The sequence below is a fragment of the Protopterus annectens genome, chromosome 11.part0 (assembly GCF_019279795.1).
Source record: "Protopterus annectens isolate FY-2018-M chromosome 11.part0, PAN1.0, whole genome shotgun sequence".
Lineage (NCBI taxonomy): Eukaryota > Metazoa > Chordata > Ceratodontiformes > Protopteridae > Protopterus > Protopterus annectens.
Window position 1 is genome coordinate 877,489,166 of NC_056745.1, and position 19,702 is coordinate 877,508,867.

A 19,702-nucleotide genomic window follows, 5' to 3' on the forward strand; every position below is an offset into this window, starting at 1 on the left:
CAATGACCTACCTTTTCAGCTGCCAGAGCCTTCTTGTCTGGCAGCACCTTTGGGAGGAAGGTTGGCACTCTTCAAGGAAAATTGGAGTTTAATTACCCAAGACAGATGGGTATTGGATATCATACACCAAGGTTACAAGTTTTATTTCCATACCTTGCCTCCTTTCAAAGGCATGCCAGACGTTCCTCCTCAGCAAAGAATAGAGGCTCACAAACAAATTTCTCTGCTGCTTCAAATAGGGGCCATACAGCCGGTCCCTCTGCCAGAAGTGGGCCTAGGATTTTATTCTCGCCTGTTCCTAGTACCAAAGAAGGGGAACACGTGGAGACCAATTTTGGATTTATCTATCCTCAACACTTATCTGGACATTCCCAAGTTCAAAATGTTGACATTACAACAGCTTTTACCTCTGCTGGGCAAAGATCACTGGATGGTGACTCTGGATCTCAAGGAGGCTTACCTTCATGTTCCTATCAGGCTAAGTTGCAGGAAGTATCTGCGTTTTCGGGCTGGGACTTCTCACTATCAGTTCTCTGCATTGCCCTTTGGCTTATCTACTGCGCCCAGAGTGTTCACGAAGGTTCTGGCTCCAGTGATAGCTTTCTTCAGGCTAAAAGGAATACAGATCTATCCTTATTTGGACGATTGCCTGATTCTGGCTCAAGGAAGGGACGAGCGTCTTCATCATTTGCAATATGTGATAGCAGTGCTAAGATGCCTGGGGTATTCTGTGAACGAAATAAAGTCCAGTCTAGTACCCTCTCAGGACATGTGCTTTCTGGGTGTGAGACTGAATACAGCATCCCAGATGGCCTTTTTGACCCCGGACAAACAAAAGAATCTTTCCTTTACTTCCATCAATTGTCTCATCAGTCCAGGCTGACTGCAAGGACAGTTCTTCAGGCCTTGGGGTTCATGGCATCTTGTATTCTGGTGCTTCCCAATGCCAAACTGCATATGAGGAAGCTACAATGGTATCTCAAAAATGTATGGACACAGCACTGCCAAGATATGGACACTGTCATTCAGATAATACCTTGCATTCAAAAGGAATTTTTGTGGTGGGCTCAGGAATGTCACCTAAACAAGGGACTCTCTGTGACCCGGCCAGAGGCGAGTCAGATTCTAACGACAGATGCCTCAGACAAAGCTTGGGGAGCTCATCTAAATGGAAAGTGGATACAAGACACGTGGCCTGCCAGACTACAACATCTACATATCAACTTGAAGGAGATGTTAGCAGTCCAATTTGCATTAATAGCTTTCAAGGATTTACTTCTTCCAGGGCAGGTGTTGGTTCTAACAGACAACACAACTGTCATGTGGTACATCAACAAGCAAGGAGGAACACATTCTTATCCTCTATGCAGACAAGCAATGATTTTGTGGGAGACTGCTCTCAGTTTACAGCTAAATCTTCAGGCAAGGTTTCTGCCGGAGCACAGAACTCCTTAGCAGATGTGTTGAGCAGGCAATTATGGATCCCCACGAGTGGAAATTGGATCCTCATGTATTTCAGAAATTGACAGTGTCATGGGGAACTCCAGACATAGATCTGTTCGCTTCTCCACTAAACTACCAGCTGCCAAAGTTTTGCACAAAAAGGTTTCATCCCACAGCTTGGAAAGTGGATGCTCTTTCTTTCAATTGGAGCAATCTTCATGTGTATGCCTTTCCACCTCTGCCTCTCCTCCCAAAGGTACTCCTAAAGGTCAGACAGGACAAGCCAAAGATGATTTTAATAGCTCCAGATTGGCCTCGACAGCACTGGTACCCATTACTGAGAAGTCTGGTACTGGAGCCTCCATGGCCTTTGCCTTCAATTCCACACCTGCTGTCTCAGGAGAACAGTCATTTACTCAATGTCAAACTTCACTCTCTTCACCTAACAGCCTGGCATATTCTGTTTTAAACCCTGGAGGGTCTCAGCTTCCACAGCAAGTTTTGAATGTTATTTTGGAGGCCAGAAGGCCTAGTACAAGGAAAGTGTACGCAGATAAATGGAAGAGATTTTTATTTTGGAGTGCAGCAAAGGAATTTGATGTTTCTAAGCCTAATTTAAGTGTGGCTCTTCAATATCTTGCTGATTTACTGGACAAAGGTTTGTCCTTCTCTTCTATTAAGGTTCATGCTGCAGCAATTTCTGCTCACTATGACTGTGACCCACCATTGTTTTCTCATCCTTTGTTTAAGCAATTCCTTAGAGGGGCAAAGAATATAAGACCCCCACGTAGAGCTCCTACTCCTGCTTGGGATCTCAATTTTGTGTTGGAGAAACTCACTCTACAACCTTTTGAGCCTGCAGCTACTGCCGAGTTGAAATATTTATCATGGAAGACTGCTTTTTTGTTGGCCATTACCTCTGCGAGAAGGGTTTCTGAATTACAGGCTCTTATGGCAGTTGAGCCTTTCTTAATTTTCCATAAGGACAGAGTATTTTTGCGTACTAATCCTTCCTTTATGCCTAAAGTGGTTTCTAGTGTGGCTTTAAACCAAACTATTCATTTGCCTACTTTTATGCAAACCCCAAAATAAAGGGAGAAGATTTTGCACACTTTGGATATACACAGGCAGTTGCGATATTATTTGAGCAGAACTAAAGGGTTCAGGCAGTCTCAGCAGTTATTTGTTTCATTTGCTCTGGGTTCTCAGGGCAAGCCTGTTTCAAAACAAACTATTTCTAAGTGGATTGGGTTTTGTATTGCTTTCTGTTATTCCCATCATGGTAAGGAGATTCCAGCTGGGATTAGGCCTCATTCCACTAGGGCTACTGCCACTTCTACAGCTTTTTAAGGGGTGGCAACTAAAGATATTTTAGAGGCAGCCACTTGGAGTTCAGTGCATACTTTCTCTAAGCATTACCACCTTCCTCTTTACTCTAAATCTAGGGCTGGTTTTGCCACTGCAATATTACAGGGCATTTTGGCAGCACCTAATGCTTTATAGTTTTGCCATCCTCCCTTACCTCTGCTTTGGGATTCTACCCAAGTGTAAGGACTGCAGCAATGTGAGATGAAGAACATAGTACAGTTTTGTACCTACCATAAATGCAGATGTTCGAAGATCTACATTGCTGCAGTCCAATTTACCCTCCCTCCTTCCCCTCTGTAGTTAGAGGCGGTGGTGTGGTTTGGGTTGTAAATATTGTGGATACTGTATATATTGTACATATGATTCGTGCAAGGGTGGTTGGTTGTTTTTTGCTGTCTTTTGGTTTTGGCCTTTCTTTTTAGGGTCTTCTGACATCTGGGGCAAGAAAAGACTGAGGATATGACGTAGGTCATGCGCATTTGTACCCTGACGTCCTGATGTCAGTCTTAAGCGCCTTGACCGACGTCAGCCTAATACTTTGATATTCGGGCCGACCGAGGACAGCGGACTACCCAAGTGTAAGGACTGCAGCAATGTAGATCTTCGAACATCTACATTTATGGTAGGTACAAAACTGTACTTTTTGTACCATGTCATGTTAACTGCTTGCACACTAACTGCTATAGATAACCACTTTATAGCTAATAAACAGTGGCTAAACATTTTCTAATACAATTTTGGTACTTTGCTTTTCAGATTTTCAGCATTGTTATTTTATTTTTTGTACTATGTATTTTTACTTTGTTGGATCACATTTGGATGTTCATCGTGTTTCACTGTTGCAGTCATTACACTTGGGTTATCCTGCTGGCAGGCGACCCGCAGTCGGCCCGAGTTCCAAAGTCTTGGTCAGGCGTCTGTTGCTGTCACCTCTTCCCTGACGTCAGTGCGCCAGGGGTATAAAAGTTGCAACTGACTCCATTTTCTTCAGTCTTTATTGCTGTGCGGTGCCCGAAGCAAAAGCAGTTCGCAAGTGCCGGTCGGCCGACTTCTGAGATTTTCAAAATTGAATTTCAGAACCGAAGTCTTCAATAAAGCGAAGTACCCCATTGGGGAAACTTTTTCTAGCTCCAGACAGATGTCAGTAAAAGTTAATAATTGTATTTCTTGTGGGAAGCAAATACCTCATAAGGACTTTCACTCTTACTGTATTCCTTGCCTAGACCCTGACCACAACGTTACTAGTTGTCAGTTTTGTGCTAGATTCAATAAACGCACTATTAAACATCGGTTTGATTTTGCTTTACATTATTTTGGACGAAGATTTAATTATATAATGCCGTCGGAACAACCGACAACCGGAATGTATAAAAAACGCAAAGACAAAGAAAGACAGGCATCCGAGGTCCAAAACCGACGACAAAGCCTCTTCTAGGCCAGTCGCTGGTTTGCCGGTTCTCAGTGAGGCGCTTTCGCAGCCCCTGACACCCGCTACCTCAGAGCCACAGGCCGTAACCATCAGCCACGTGGAAACACCGAGGCCTGTGGAAACTCAAGGAATTGGGCCTACGGAAACTATACCCTCAGATGGGTCCGGAGCCGCTGAACAGGCACCGGCTTCTGAGGGTGTTTTCAGACCTTCACAGCTTACAATTAAGGCTTCTACAGCAGCAAAGGCAAAGTCAAAAACACCATTAAAGACAAGGAAACAAGTGCAGCATTCTCCAGAACAGTCATCCATGCCAAAGAAACAGATGCTTAAAATGGCCGAAGTCCTTACTTTAATCAGGGGCTCCCATCCCCCTCCTGACAAAAGGCCTAGGCAAGACACTGATTATGATTCCTCTGATCAGGTTTCCATTTCCTCTGATTCTTCTTCTGATCAGGGCTATTCTCTCCCTCCCTATGAGGACTCTGATGCTGAAGAGTCAATTCCTTCAGCCTCACCGCCTCAGGATTACTCTTTTGGGGAAACCCTGCACACCATGAGGGAGCATTTCCATTGGGAGAGCCAGGATTACTCAGAATCCAAGAAAAGGCTCAGATTTCCTTTTATTGCCTCAGCACAGGCCCCTGGCTATCCCCCCTGTGCTTGATTTTGTGGATGATGATTTTTCTGAATCCAGTCTGTCTCCTGATTTTTTACCCCCTGCACTAGTAAAGCCAGACAGGTACTACAGGGTCCCTGATTCTCATAAATGTCTTTACAAAAACCTCGCTGCAGACCCAGAAACTATTTCTCAGGGTCCTAAAGGGGTTAAGGCTTCCACTGCCAAAAAATCCTGTCCCCTCAGATAGGGATTCCAGTGCTCTGGAGAGATGGGGGAAAAAAAGTTTACACTTTTGCTACTTTAGCTGTAAGAGCTTTAAACTGTCAGTTTCACATGCTTAAATATCAACAGTACCTCATGTCATTGTTAAAGCAGAAAATGATTACAAATATAGAAAGTCCTGACAGTAAAATGCAGGATTTATTGCATGCAGTTGAACAAGTGGGAAAGCATACTCTGCAATGTATTTTTGATTCATTAGAGGCTTCTTGTAGAGCAGCAGTTACAGGCTCTGTTATTCGAAGACATGCTTTGTTGAAAGAACAAAGTTTACCTGACCGTGTTGAAGTAAAATTATTGGATGCTCCATTACAGCACGATACTTTGTTTGATGTTAAGGCAGAAGAGGTGTTAAAGAAAATGGAGGATAAAGCAAAGTCTATGCAAATGGTGAAAGATTTCTTGCAGGTTCAACCACCAAGATTTAGTAGAAACTGGCCTTCAAAAAATTGGTCCTTTCCGGTGTCAGGCCACAAAGAGGCAGATACAGACGCCCAAGAGGCAGATCTCAGCCCCAAGGCTCCTACAGACCTAAACAATGGGGTGCTTCAGCCCCCAAAGGAGGAGAAGACAAATCACAACCTTATAGGAAACGGTCACAATGACTTCCCTATGCAAATGCCAAGCTCTTACCAGTTGACAGCACCCCTAGGGGGAAAGCTAGCACTTTTCTCAAACAATTGGCACATGATCACCCAAGACCAATGGGTGTTGAATATTGTTTCTCATGGCTGCAGGTTCCACTTCCACACGCTTCCAAAGCCAAAAGGTATGCCAAACCTGCCACAAAACCAATGGACAGAGGCACAAAAACAGATTGCGGCTCTTATGGATATGGGAGCTATTCAAAAAGTTCCACAAGAAGAACAGGGACAAGGATTTTACTCAAGACTTTTCTTAGTACCCAGAAAAGACAAAGCCTGGAGACCAATACTGGACCTGTCAATCCTAAATACTTTCCTGGATGTTCCAAAATTCAAAATGTTAACACTACAACAACTTCTGCCCATGCTGGGCAAGGAGGCTTGGCTAGTTACTTTGGATCTCAAGGAGGCATACCTGCATGTCCCAATCAGACAATCGTGCAGAAGATACCTCAGATTTATAGCAGGCTCAATGCGTTACCAATTCTCTGCACTGCCCTTTGGCTTATCTACTGTGCCCAGGGTCTTCACAAAATGCCTGGCACCAGTAATTGCAATTTGCAGACAAAAAGGAATTCAAATATATCCCTTCTTGGACGACTGTCTCATTCAAGGAGAGAACAAGGACATTCTTCTAAAGCACCTGGCGTTTGTAAAAAGATTGCTAATTTGCCTAGGGTACACAGTAAACGAAAAGAAATCAAAACTAGTGCCCTCTCAAGAGATAATATTCCTGGGTGCAAGCTTAAATACAACTGCCCAGATGGCTTATCTCACGCCAGACAAAGGCAACTGACTCATTACTTTCAAATGATGGCAACAAAGACCCAGCTCCCTGCAAGAATAATTCTGCAGGCCCTGGGTTTCATGGCATCCTGCATTCTATTAATTCCAGATGCAAAACTGCATATGAGGAAACTACAATGGTATCTAAAAAGTGTTTGGACTCAACATTGCCACAGCCTAGAGACAGTCATAACCTTGATTCCCTGCCTACAACAGGAGTTTCGATGGTGGTCCCAGGCCTGTCACCACAACAAGGGACAGCCTTTCACCTTACCTACAGCCAGGCAGACAATAACAACGGATGCATCGGATTATGCCTGGGGTGCACATATGGCAGGAAAATGTATTCCGGGCACGTGGCCCAAGGAACAAATGCATCTTCACATCAATCAAAAAGAGATGCTAGCTGTACAGAATGCCCTGACAGCCTTCAAGGACCTAATACATCCAGGACAACTATTAATGTACAGAATGCCCTGACAGCCTTCAAGGACCTAATACATCCAGGACAACTATTAATAAAAACTGACAATACCACAATTATGTGGTACATGAGCAAGCAAGGGGGCACACATTCCTACCCCCTATGCAGACAAGCCATGACTTTGTGGAACACAGCACTGACCTTCCAGGTACATCTGCTAGCACAATTCCTGCCAGGAACAAAAAATACACTGGCAGACGAACTAAGCAGAAATCTCATGGATCCTCACGAGTGGAAGCTAAATCCACAAGTGTTCAACATGCTAACAAGGAAATGGGGACGCCCAGACATAGATCTTTTTGCCTCCCCTCACAGTTGCCAAATACAGAAAGTTTGCACAAGGACTTAACACTCTCAAGCATGGAAAGTGGATGCTCTATCATTCAGCTGAAAAGGCCTGACAGTCTATGCCTTCCCTCCAATGCCTCTACTCACCAAGGTGCTTCTAAAAGCAGACAAGAGAGGCCAAAATGATCCTGATTGCACCAGACTGGCCACGCCAGCACTGGTACCCACTCCTAAAGAGTTTGTCCCAAGGCCCACCTTGGCCTCTACCTCAAATCTCTCATCTTCTGACACAACAAAACAATCAGATTCTGCACAGACAACTTAGAACCTTAAACCTGGCAGCATGGCAGATAATGTAGCCACGCAGACTGCACCTCTCTCTAAAGCTGTTACGGATGTTATTTTGGAAGCCAGGAGGCCCAGCACTAGGAAATCTTATGCAGAAAAATTGAAGAGATTCTGTGCTTGGAACCAGGCACAAGGGCTCGAACCACTTGTCCCTAATATACCTCAGATTTTGCAATACCTAACTGAGATGTTGGACAAAGGCCTATCTTTTTCATCCATTAAAATCCATGCCTCTGCCATTTCAGCTCATTACTATACGGATCCTCCTATTTTTTCACATCCTCTACTACGACAGTACCTCAGAGGGCAAAGAATATAAGACCCCCTAGGAGAGCACCAGTACCTACTTGGGACCTCAATTTTGTTATAGAAAAACTAACACTACCTCCATTTGAACCAGCCAGCACAGCTGATCTAAAATTCTTATCATGGAAAACTGCTCTGCTCCTAGCAATAACTTCAGCAAGAAGAGTCTCAGAGTTACAGGCATTGATGGCTGTGGAACCTTTCCTCATTTTTCATCAGGACAGGGTTTCTCTTGAGACAAACCCAACATTCATGCCAAAAGTGGTCTCCAATGTGGCCTTAAACCAAACCATTCATTTACGTACTTTCTACCCAAATCCCCAGAATAAAGGGGAAAGACTTCTGCACACTTTGGATATACACAGGCAGCTACGATTCTACTTGGACAAAACAAAAGCTTTCAGAAAAACTGAGCAACTTGTTTGTAGCATATGCTGCAGGATCACAAGGAAAGCCTATTACAAAGCAGATACTCTCCAAATGGATAGGACACTGCATCCGCTTCTGTTATGCACAACATGGCAAATCTGTGCCTAAGGGCAGAAGGCCTCATTCTACCAGAACAGCAGCCACTTCAGCAGCTTTCCCCAGAGGAGTACCAACCAAAGACGTATTAGAAGCTGCAACCTGGAGCTCAGTGCACACTTTCACCAAGCACTACCACTTACCTCTCTATTCCATATCCAGAGCAGGCTTTGCCACTGCAGTTCTGCAGGGCTTGTTAGCCTCGCCAAATCCAATTTAGACCCAGCCACCCAACCTCAGCTTTGGGATTCTACCCAAGTGTAATGACTGCAACAGTGAAGCACGATGAACATAGTACAGTTGTGTACCTAGTATAAATGTAGATGTTCGAGTGTATTCACTATTGCAGTCCAGGTTACCCACCCGCCATCCCCCTTTTCTTTGCTGGGACTTCTCTGTACTTCTCAACTCTATGCAACCTATGTGGTGTATTTGCTTGTAGATGAAAGAAAGGTTTATAGTAATTTATGCATGTTTTTTTGGCATATTTTTATCTTTTCAGCCTTCCTATCTGGGGGCACCTGACATCTGGGGCAAGAAAAACTGAAGAAAATGGCGTCTGTTGCAACTTTTATACCCCTAGCGCACTGACGTCAGGGAAGAGGCGACAGCAGCCGATGCCGGACCAAGACTTTGGAACTCGGGCCGACTGCGAGTCGCCTGCCAGTAGGATAACCCAAGTGTAATGACTGCAACAGTGAATATACTCGAACATCTACATTTATGATAGGTACACAACTGTACTTTTTAGTTCTAAGTTTGCATTTTGATTGCTGCTGGTAGAACTTCAAGTTTTTTCTCCTGCTAATTTATTTCCTATTACACAGTTCGGTTAATTGATCAGCAAATGTATGGAAAGATGGATAATGTGACAAACTTGGTGTTCTTAAGTAGTTTGCTACATTGTAAGTGTGGTTTTGTTGTATTTCAGGTACTTGGTGGATAGTCGTTGGTTCAAACAGTGGAAAAAGTATGTTGGCTTTGACAACTGGGACAAGTACCAGATGGGAGATCAGAATGTTTGTCCTGGATGCGTGGATAACTCTGGACTTCTTAAAGGTGCTCATGATTAGGTGTTACTCTGAAAGTGTTTATTCTAAGTTAATACCTGCTGCATAGAAACTGAATATTGTGATGTTCATTGTGTTTCACTGTTGCAGTCATTACTCTTGGATTATCCAGCTGGCAGGCTACCCTCAGTCGGCTAGAATTCCAAAGTCTAGGTCCGGCATTGGTTGCTGTCACCTCTTCCCTGACGTCAGTGCGCCAGGGGTATAAAAGATGCAGCCAACGCCATTTTCTTTAGTCTTTATTGCTGTGCGGTGCCCGAAGCAAAAGCGGTTCACAAGTGCCAGTCGGCCGACTCCTGAGATATTCAAATCCGAATTTCAGAACCGAAGTCTTCATTAAAGCTTAGTACCCCGTTGGGGAAACTTTTTTTCTTGCTCCAGGCCGATGTCAGAAAAAGTTAACAATTGTATTTCTTGTGGGAAGCAAATACCTCATAAGGATTTTCACTCTTACTGTATTCCTTGCCTAGGCCCTGATCACAACGTTGCTAGTTGTCGGTTTTTTGCTAGATTTAACCAACGCACTATTAAGCGTCTGTTCAATTTTGCATTTCATTACTTTGGCCGAAGATTTAATTATATAATGCCGTTGGACCAGCCGACAACCAGAGTTTACAAAAAACGCAAGGACAAGGAAAAGGATAGGCATCCGAGGTCCAAAACTGATGACGAGGCCTCTGCTAGGCCAGTCGCCGGTTCTCAGGTGCTTTCGCAGCCCCTGGCGCCCGCTACCTCAGAGCCACAGGCCGCTTCTGATTCCCACGTGGAGCCGACTGGGCCTCTGGATACTCAAGGTATTGGACACTCGGAAATCATTCCCTCAGATGGGTCTGGAGCCGCTGAGCAGGCATCGGCTTCTGAGGGTATCTTCAGACCTACACAACTATATATTAAGCCGTCTTCAGCTTCAGAGACAAAGACTAAAGCAGCTCTAAAGACAAAGAAACAAGTACAGCATTCTCCTGCTCAGACTTCCATGCCTAAAAAAAACAGATGCTCAAAATGGCCGAAGACCTAATTACTTTGATCAGGGGCTCCCATCCCCCTCCTGATAAGAGGCCTAGGCAAGAGACAGAGTATGATTCTTTTGAACAGGTTTCTATTTCCTCTGATTCCTCTTCTGAACAGGATTATTCCATGCTTCCCTATGAGGATTCTGATGCTGAAGAATCCATTCCTTCAGCCTCTCCTCCTGAGGATTTTTCTTTTGGGGAAACCCTGCATACCATGAGGGAGCATTCCCACTGGGAAGAGCCAAGATTATTCTGAATCTAAGAAAAGGCTCAGGGACTTTCTACTACTTCCTCAGCACAGACCCCTTGCTATTCCACCTGTTCTAGACATTGTAGATGATGTATTTTCAGAGTCCGGCCTGTCCCCCGACTCTTTACCCCCTGCACCTGCTAAGCCAGACAGATACTACAGGGTCCCGGATTCTCATAAATTCCTATATAAAAACCCCGCTGCTGACCCAGAAACTATATCTCAGGGTCCCAAAGGGGGTCAAGGCTTCCACTGCAAAACCCTGTCCCCTCTGATAGAGATTCTAGGGCTCTAAACAGATGGGGGAAAAAAGTCTACACTTCTGCTACCCTGGCTGTAAGGGCTTTAAATTGTCAGTTTCATATGCTTAAATGTCAACAATATTTAATGTCACTGCTTAAACAGAAATTGTTGACAAATTCTGAATGTTCAGAGAACAAGGAATTGCAGGATTTATTGCATGCAGCTGAACAAGTGGGAAAGCATACTTTGCAATGTGGTTATGATTCACTGGAGGCTTCTTGCAGGGCCGCTGTTACAGGTACTGTTATTAGAAGGCATGCTTGGTTAAAGGAACAGAATCTGCCTGATCATGTTAAAGCAAAATTATTAGCTGAACCCATTACAGCATGATACTTTGTTTGGTACTAAAGCAGAAGAGGTGTTGAAAAAAATGGAGGATAAAGCAAAATCCATGAAGACAGTCAGGGATTTCTTACAGGTACAGCCACCCATGTTTAGCAGGAACTGGCCTTCTAAAAATTGGTCCTTTCCAGTGTCAGACAGGCCACAAAGAGGCAGATCTCAGCCCCAAAGCTCATACAGGCCTAAACAATGGGGTGCTCCTACCTCCAAAAGCGGAGAAGACAAATCACAGCCTTGCAGGAAACAGTCCCAATGACTTTCCTCTACCCAGATCCAAGCACTTTTCTTTTGGCAGCCCCCTTAGGGGGAAAACTAGCACTTTTTTAATCAAATTGGCAAAAGGTTACCCAAGACAAATGGGTCCTGAACATAGTGTCCCAAGGCTACAGGTTCCATTTTCACACTCTACCAAGGTCAAAAGGTATGCCAGACCTGCCACACAATCAATGGGCAGAGGCACAAAAACAAATTACAGCCCTCATGGACATGAGGGCCATTCAGCAAGTACCACAACAAGAGCAGGGACAAGGATTTTACTCCAGACTATTCCTAGTACCCAGAAAGGACAAAACCTGGAGACCAGTACTGGACCTGTCTATGCTAAATACGTTTCTGGAAGTTCCAAAATTCAAGATGTTGACTCTACAGCAGCTACTGCCCATGCTGGGCAAGAAGGCTTGGCTCGTAACTTTGGACCTAAAAGAGGCATACTTGCATGTTCCAATCGGACAATCTTGCAGAAAATACCTCAGATTCATAGCTGGCTCAATGCATTACCAATTCTCTGCACTGCCCTTTGGCTTATCTACTGCGCCCAGGGTCTTCACAAAATGCCTGGCACTAGTAATTGCGTTTTGCAGACAAAAAGGAATTCAAATATATCCCTACTTGGACGACTGCCTAATTCAAGCAGAGAGCAAAGATATTCTTCTAAAGCATCTGGTGTTTGTAAAAAGATTACTAATTGGCCTAGGGTACACAGTAAATGAAAAGATTCAAAACTAGTGCCCTCTCAAGAGATGATATTCCTGGGTGCAGGCTTAAATACAACTGCCCAGATGGCTTATCTCACACCAGACAAACAAAAGCATCTGACTACTTACTTCAAGAAATTGGCAACAAACACCCACTTATCTGCAAGGAAAATCCTGCAGGCCTTGGGTTTCATGGCATCCTGCATTCTACTAATTCCATATGCCAGAATGCATATGAGGAAACTACAATGGTATCTAAAAAGTGTTTGGACTCAGCATTGCCACAGCCTGGAGACAGTAATTGCACTCCTTCCCTGCCTGCAACAGGAGTTTCGATGGTGGGCAGAAGCCTGTCACCACAACAAGGGTCTGCCATTCAGTCTACCCACAGCCAGACAGACAATGACAACGGATGCATCAGATTATGCCTGGGGGGCCCATATGGCAGGAAAATGTATTCAGGGCACATGGTCTGCAAACCAGATGCATCTTCACATCAATCAAAAAGAGATGCTAGCTGTTCAAAATGCTCAGACAGCTTTCAAGGACCTGCTTCATCCAGGACAGTTAGTGATAGACAGACAACACTACGGTCATGTGGTACATAAACAAGCAGGGAGGTACACATTCCTACCCCCTCTGCAGACAAGCAATGACCTTACGGGACACAGCATTGGCTTTTCAAGTTCACCTGCAAGCACAATTCCTGCCAGGAAAAACAAATACTCTGGCAGACGAACTAAGCAGAAACCTCATGGATCCCCACAAATGGAAACTGGATCCACAAGTCTTCAGCATGATAATAAGGAAATGGGGATGCCCAGACTTAGATCTATTTGCTTCCCCTCACAACTGCCAATTGCAGAAATTTTGCACAAGGATTTATCACAAACAAGCATGGAAAGTGGACGCCCTATCCTTTAAGTGGAAAAATCTTTACAGTATATGCCTTTCCTCCTCTGCCTCTCCTTCCCAGGGTACTCCTAAAGGTCAGACAAGAGAAGCCAAAAATGGTACTGATTGCACCAGACTGGCCACGCCAGCACTTGGTACCCAATCCTAAAGAGCTTGTCTCAGGGTCCAGCATGGATATTGCCTCAAACTTCTCACTTGCTGACCCAACAAAACAATCAGATCCTGCACAGCCAACTCAGGACCTTAAGTCTAGCAGCATGGCGAATAATGTAGCCATTCAAAAGCTGTTTTGGATGTTATCTTGGAGGCCAGGAGGCCCAGTACCAGAAAATCTTATGCAGAGAAATGGAAGAGATTTTGTGCTTGGAACCAGGAACAAGGAACAAGGCACTGACTCGTGCATACCAAATATCCCTCAGATTTTACTATACCTAACTGAGATGCTGAACAACAAAGGCCTTTCTTTCTCATCAATTAAGATTCATGCCTCTGCCATTTCAGCCCATTACAATGCGGAACCACCTATCTTTTCTCATCCTTTAATAAGGCAGTACCTCAGAGGGGCCAAAAACATTAGGCCTCCAAGGAGAGCACCAATTCCGGCCTGGGACTTCAATTATGTTTTGGAAAAACTCACACTGCCTCCTTTCGAGCCATCATCAACAGCAGATATAAAATTCTTATCCTGGAAAACAGCTCTGCTCCTAGCAATAACCTCTGCAAGGCAAGTCTCTGAGTTAAAAGCACTCATGGCTGTGGAACCTTTCATCATTTTTCATCCAGACAGGGTTTCTCTGAGGACAAACCCTACATTTATGCCTAAGGTGGTGTCCAGTGTGACCCTCAACCAAACCGTTCACTTGCCTTCCTTTTATCCAAATCCACAGAACAAGGGTGAGAAAATTCTGCATTCTTTGGACATACACAGGCAGCTATGCTTCTACTTGGACAGAGCTAAAGCTTTCAGAAAGACTGAGCAACTTTTAGTGTCATATGCTGCAGGGATCACAAGGAAAGGCCATCTCAAAACAGACGTAAATGGATAGGCCATTGCATCCGTTTCTGCTGTTCTCAACATGGCAAATCAGTGCCTAAGGGCATAAGGCTTCATTCCACCAGAGCAGCAGCCACTTTAGCAACCTTCCTCAGAGGAGTACCAACCAAAGACATCTTAGAGGCTGCAACCTGGAGTTCAGTGCACACCTTCACAAAGCACTAGCACTTACCTCTTTACTCTAAGTCCAGAGCAGGCTTTGCCACTGCAGTCCTGCAGGGCCTCATAGCCTCTCCTAATCCTATTTAGCCCAGCCACCCATCTTCTGCTTTGGGATTCAACCCAAGAGTAATGACTGCAACAGTGAAACACGATGAACATAGTACAGTTGTGTACCTACCATAAATGTAGATGTTCGAGTGTATTCACTGTTGCAGTCCAGGTTACCCACCCACCATCCCCCTTTTCTTTGCTGGGTCTATCTGCACTTCTCTGTCCTATACAACCTATTTGGTGTATTTGCTTGTAGATGAAGGAAATGTTATTTTTATGCATGCATTTTTATTGGCATATTTTTCAGCCTTCCAGTTTAGGGGCACCTGACATCTGGGGCAAGAAAAACTGAAGAAAATGGCGTCGGCTGCATCTTTTATACCACTGGTGCACTGACGTCAGGGAAGAGGCGACTGCAACCTACGCCGGACCTAGACTTTGGAATTCTGGCCGACTGAGGGTAGCCTGCCAGCAGGATAACCCAGGAGTAATGACTGCAAAAGTGAATACACTTGAACATCTACATTTTATAGTAGGTACACAACTGTACTTTCTAATCACATTGAGATAAAGCAGTAGCTGTTGGATAATGATTGTTAGTTAATAGGATAGTCAGTATTTTAACAACTTTGCTTCCTTGTTCTTGCTGTGAATGAAATGGAAAATTATTGTTCATATATTTGTTTAAAAGAAACATCTTGTATTATAGTTTATTTTTACTAGCAGATGTGTATTCTGATTAGTAGCATATAATCTGATAAGAATCAAGTAGTCGAAGAAAAAATGGATTATAAAAGCAGACGTGTAGAAAAGTTTTGTAATGATGTATCTGATGTTGTTAATCTTCTTTCCATTCATCACTGATGGGTTCGGTTCAGAGACCCTCGGAACCGTGACGGCCTAATACAAAGCTCGCATACACCAAAAACTCTCGAGCTAAGCTGCTACCTACAGTGCCATTCTCCCTGTTACCTCAGATCTCGTTTGCCGCATAGCCATATAGCAGCGTTTCACCGAGCTGTCAAGCTAAGTGGTATTTTTCTTGATATTTTCTGTATATTTGGATATATATCTCTCTTATTTAGTCACTCTCTGAATCTATTTCCCTTCTACTTCACTCGTTTACAGTTATTGTACCTTTCCTAACTAGCTCTACCCATTGGGTAATTCTTTTTACCATTGTTGGTATGCCCTCTCCTTACCCATGTGGTATTTCTTGATACCATTGTTGGTATCTTCTTTCCTTTTCTTGCCTTTTTAGGTGTTTTCCCTGTTTGATAGTCTAGCTAAATTGTGATTAGTGTGTTTGTGGAAATGTCTGATAAAAAAGGGGCTTCAGGGTTTAAACATTGCACCTCTTGCAAAAGTAAACTCCCAAACAGCGACTCTCACGACGACTGTGTTTATTGTCTGGGGGTTTCTTATCTGTCTGTTAGACACCCCCCCTTGTCAAATTCGCCAAAGTTTTATTCGGCAAATGCTGAATGAAAGAAAGAATAAATTGATTTTGAAAGGCCTTCTTGCTTCTCCTTTCTCAGAGGCCCTTTCTCTGTCTGAGGTCTCAACCCCTCCAATAAAGGGCAAGAAACGTCCCCATTCTGATCCCTCTTCACTGGGTGGTGATAGGAGTAAGACACATAAACATAAGGCCCACAAAACTTCCTCGGAGTATAGACTTGCTACTTTGTCTCCGACTACTAATGTTCTGAGCTGTGCTCCGATTACTACTATGACTCAAGTCATGGACATTACTGGATTCTCGACGTTGGTGTCACCTTTGGCACCGACCCTCCCAACTACGGCACCCACTTTACCTTCCACTACAGCTATGGCACTGACTTTGCCTTTGACTACATCGAAAACGGTTTCAACCCCTGCCATTTCTTTCGAACCGATGACATTGACTCCGAGCGCGTCTTCAGCACCGAGCCCTTTTACTACTCCACTGATTCCTTTGCTACCTGTCTCCAAATTAGAGACTACAGTGCCACTAGCTCATACACCACGGACCTGATACTCCCCCTCCTTGGATCCGTTCCTGGGCAAAATGTACAGCCCCTTTTTGGATCAACCTGACTCCCCTTCAGGAGTGTCCACAAGGTCAATCAGGAGTCTGTCCAAACTTGATGTGGTGCGCCTGGTGGATCAGCTGTTGACGGCCAGGAGGATACCAAATGTTCCAAAGACTCATCCCCCTCTGGGACTTGGGTCTATCCCTCCCAGGACTCAGGCGTATACTCATCCTTTGGACCCGTTGGTTCTGAAGCCCATTGCACTGACATCCTTTGTGGAACCCCGTTCCTCGGCGCAGATGGTGACCGTCACTGAGACTTCGAGACCAGCCCTTTGGTTTTCGGTTCAGAAGGAACCATCCCTTCCTCAGACTCCTGGTTGGGGGAGGGTGTAGTCCTTGGTCCAAGGCACGATTCTGAGTGTTTTATCGGTTCCGCCCTCAGATCCGGGGATAATGCCTGCCCAGATCCTTCTTTGAGGCTCCATCCGTGGGAGCTGGTCTGATGGAGTGGGGTGTGACCCCAGTAACGAGTTTCTCCTTTGCAGTTCCGGGCTCCCACTCCTCTTCGGGCGGGACTGCTTTTCAGGTGATGGAGAGGGTGTTTGCTTCGGGAAGGGCTCCTCAGACGTCAGAACTTCACCCTGCTCCCTCTGAGCTACAGCTACCATGAGCCACCTCCCCAGGTCACCGGGAGGAGAAGCCTCAGGAAACCCCAGTTCGAGGTACCCATCCTTATGAGTCTTCCTCAGGTATTTTCACTGAAGAGCCTCCTCGGAAGAAGGTGTGCAAAAGGAAGCACATAGACTTTCCTGAAGAGTCTTTGACAGAAGACACAGACTATGATGATGGGGAGGGGTCCCCATGGTCACCCCCGGATGATGTCTCCTTCGGATACATCCTTTTAATATTAAAACAGAAGGGTGGCTGGAAGCCCTCCAATCCTTCCTTGGAGGAGTCTGTGTTCCTGCAGGCTTTTCGCTCCCGGCCTTCTACCTCTTGAGTGATCTCACCTGCTGACGAGTTAATCCAGCTCGTCGTGCAGTGTGCCTGGCAGAACCCTGACTCTGTTGAGGCCATTCTGCAGAGACCTAATGAGATTCTTTCCCACCCTGGAAGAGCAGCCACACTGGTCCAGTGGTTTGCGAGTTGACACTGTGGGGGTTATGGTGATGGTGGTGGCCGCTAAAATGGATCTAGCGGAAGAAAGTCCTGCTGTTCACCCACCCAACAGGGAGTCTCTGGCTATGGGCAGGTTGGGGAAGCGAGTCTTTGCTTCAGCGACCTTTGATGTCAGGTCCCGGAATTACTTGGCACACTTCACAAGGCTCCAGAGAGATCTGATTACTGAACTTTCTGGATACCTCACGGGTCAAGTTTCTGACTAGGCATGGGACAAGGTTGCCTCTCAACTTACCACCTTTGAATCTATTTCCAATTTGTTCATGAGGCTGCTCTCCCATGCAGCTAAAGGGACGGCTAGAGGTGCAGGTGCAGGCATAGTCATGAGGCATCATGCCTGGATGTGTATCTGTGATCTCGTGGACTCCTTCAAGTCCTCCTTTTTGAACTCCCCTATTGAACCATCTTCCTTATTTGGTTCTAAAATGAAGGACACGCTGGCCAGGTGCGAGCAAGATGGGTCTGCCGTTGACCTATGTTTTTCCAAACCTCAACGTTTTTTTTTCCAGGAACCAGAGGAGTGGGAAAATCTGGCACAAGAAATCTCAGGGTCCTTTCCGTAACACACGTGGCAAGGGTTCCCCCAGTGGCAGAGGGGGTTCCAGTGGTGGAAGTTGTCCCTTTAGTGGCAGAGGGGGTCCCCGAAACCAAGACTCCAGGGATTCCTTCTCTGGGCGGGTCTTATCAACGCTCCTGAAGTGTTGCCCGACTGCTTTCCTCTGGAAGCAGTCTGGGCTAGTTTTTCTCTGCACCAAACTGCCTGGCACTCTATTATAAACGATTGATGGGTGCAGAGAATAATCTCCAGAGGCTACCACATTCCTCTAACCTCCTGTCCAAAAACTACAAAAAACCTTCCGATGTTCCAATCAAAGGAAAGAAGCGGCTTCAGAGATAAGAAAGCTGTGTCAAAAAGAGAGTCATCCAACCAGTCCCTTCAGACCAGTGCGGATCTGGGTTTTACTCTAGATTCTTTTTAGTGCCAAAAAAGACTGGGGACTGGAGACTCATTCTGGATCTCAGCCATTTAAGCCAATCAGTTGTACAAAGTACCACATGGTCACTATTCAGTCCATTCTCCCATTTTTAAGGGAGAATGTTTGGATGTGCTTGATAGACTTGCGGGATGCGTATTAACCACATCAAAATAGACAAACGCTCCAGGAGTCGCCCTTGTTTCCGGCAAGGAGACGATCATTACCAGTTCCAAGCCCTGCCACTTAGTCTCTTGACGGCCCCTAGAGTGTTCACAAAATGTCTAGCAGTGGTGACAGCTCATCTAAAACTTAAAGGATTCCAGGTGTTTCCATATTTAGACGATTGGCTCCTCTCCGCCCCCACCAAGCGTCTTCTGACTATGGCACTCCGATACACCCTTTCATTAACGGAGTTCCTAGGCATCACTGGGAGAAATCCAACTTGGAAAACCTACCCAACAGCTGGAATTTATAGGGGCAATTTTCGATAACCCATCCTGCCTGATCTCTCTGCCGGCTCACAGGCTTCAGAGGTTAAGATTGCAAGTGCGTATGATACTCTGTCAAAAGAAGGTGTCTGCAAGGGAAGTTCTCCAGGCTCTGGGGTCCATGGCTGCAGCCATTCCAATAGTTCCTCTGGCAAGGTTACACATGAGACTGTTACAATGGCTCCTATAGTCCCAGTGGTTTGTAAATCTTTACCCCCTAAACTCGCAGGTGCTCATAACCAACTCTTGCAAGCAAGATCTCCTTTGGTGTATGAGGCCAGACGCAGAACTTTGGTGTCGCCCCTTGCAGACCCCTCAATCCAATGCCACTGTGACCACGGATGCTTCCCTGATAGGGTGGGGGGGGGGGCATTTTCAAGGAAAGACC

The 19,702-nt window shown here is 45.2% G+C and overlaps 1 protein-coding gene across 5 annotated transcripts in view; it reads left to right on the top strand.

Moving 5' to 3' along the window:
* Positions 1 to 19,702, top strand: part of USP15 (ubiquitin specific peptidase 15) — a 2,212,142-nt gene that overhangs the window by 223,016 nt on the left and 1,969,424 nt on the right. For 4 of the 5 annotated variants that reach the window (XM_044088286.1, XM_044088282.1, XM_044088284.1 and 1 more), the window contains exon 2: positions 9,454 to 9,581. The exons of the other annotated variant lie outside the window; for it this stretch is intronic. In XM_044088286.1, the coding sequence (XP_043944221.1) occupies positions 9,454 to 9,581 (128 nt within the window). The remainder of the gene's footprint in view (positions 1 to 9,453; positions 9,582 to 19,702) is intronic. 5 annotated transcript variants of the gene reach the window in all.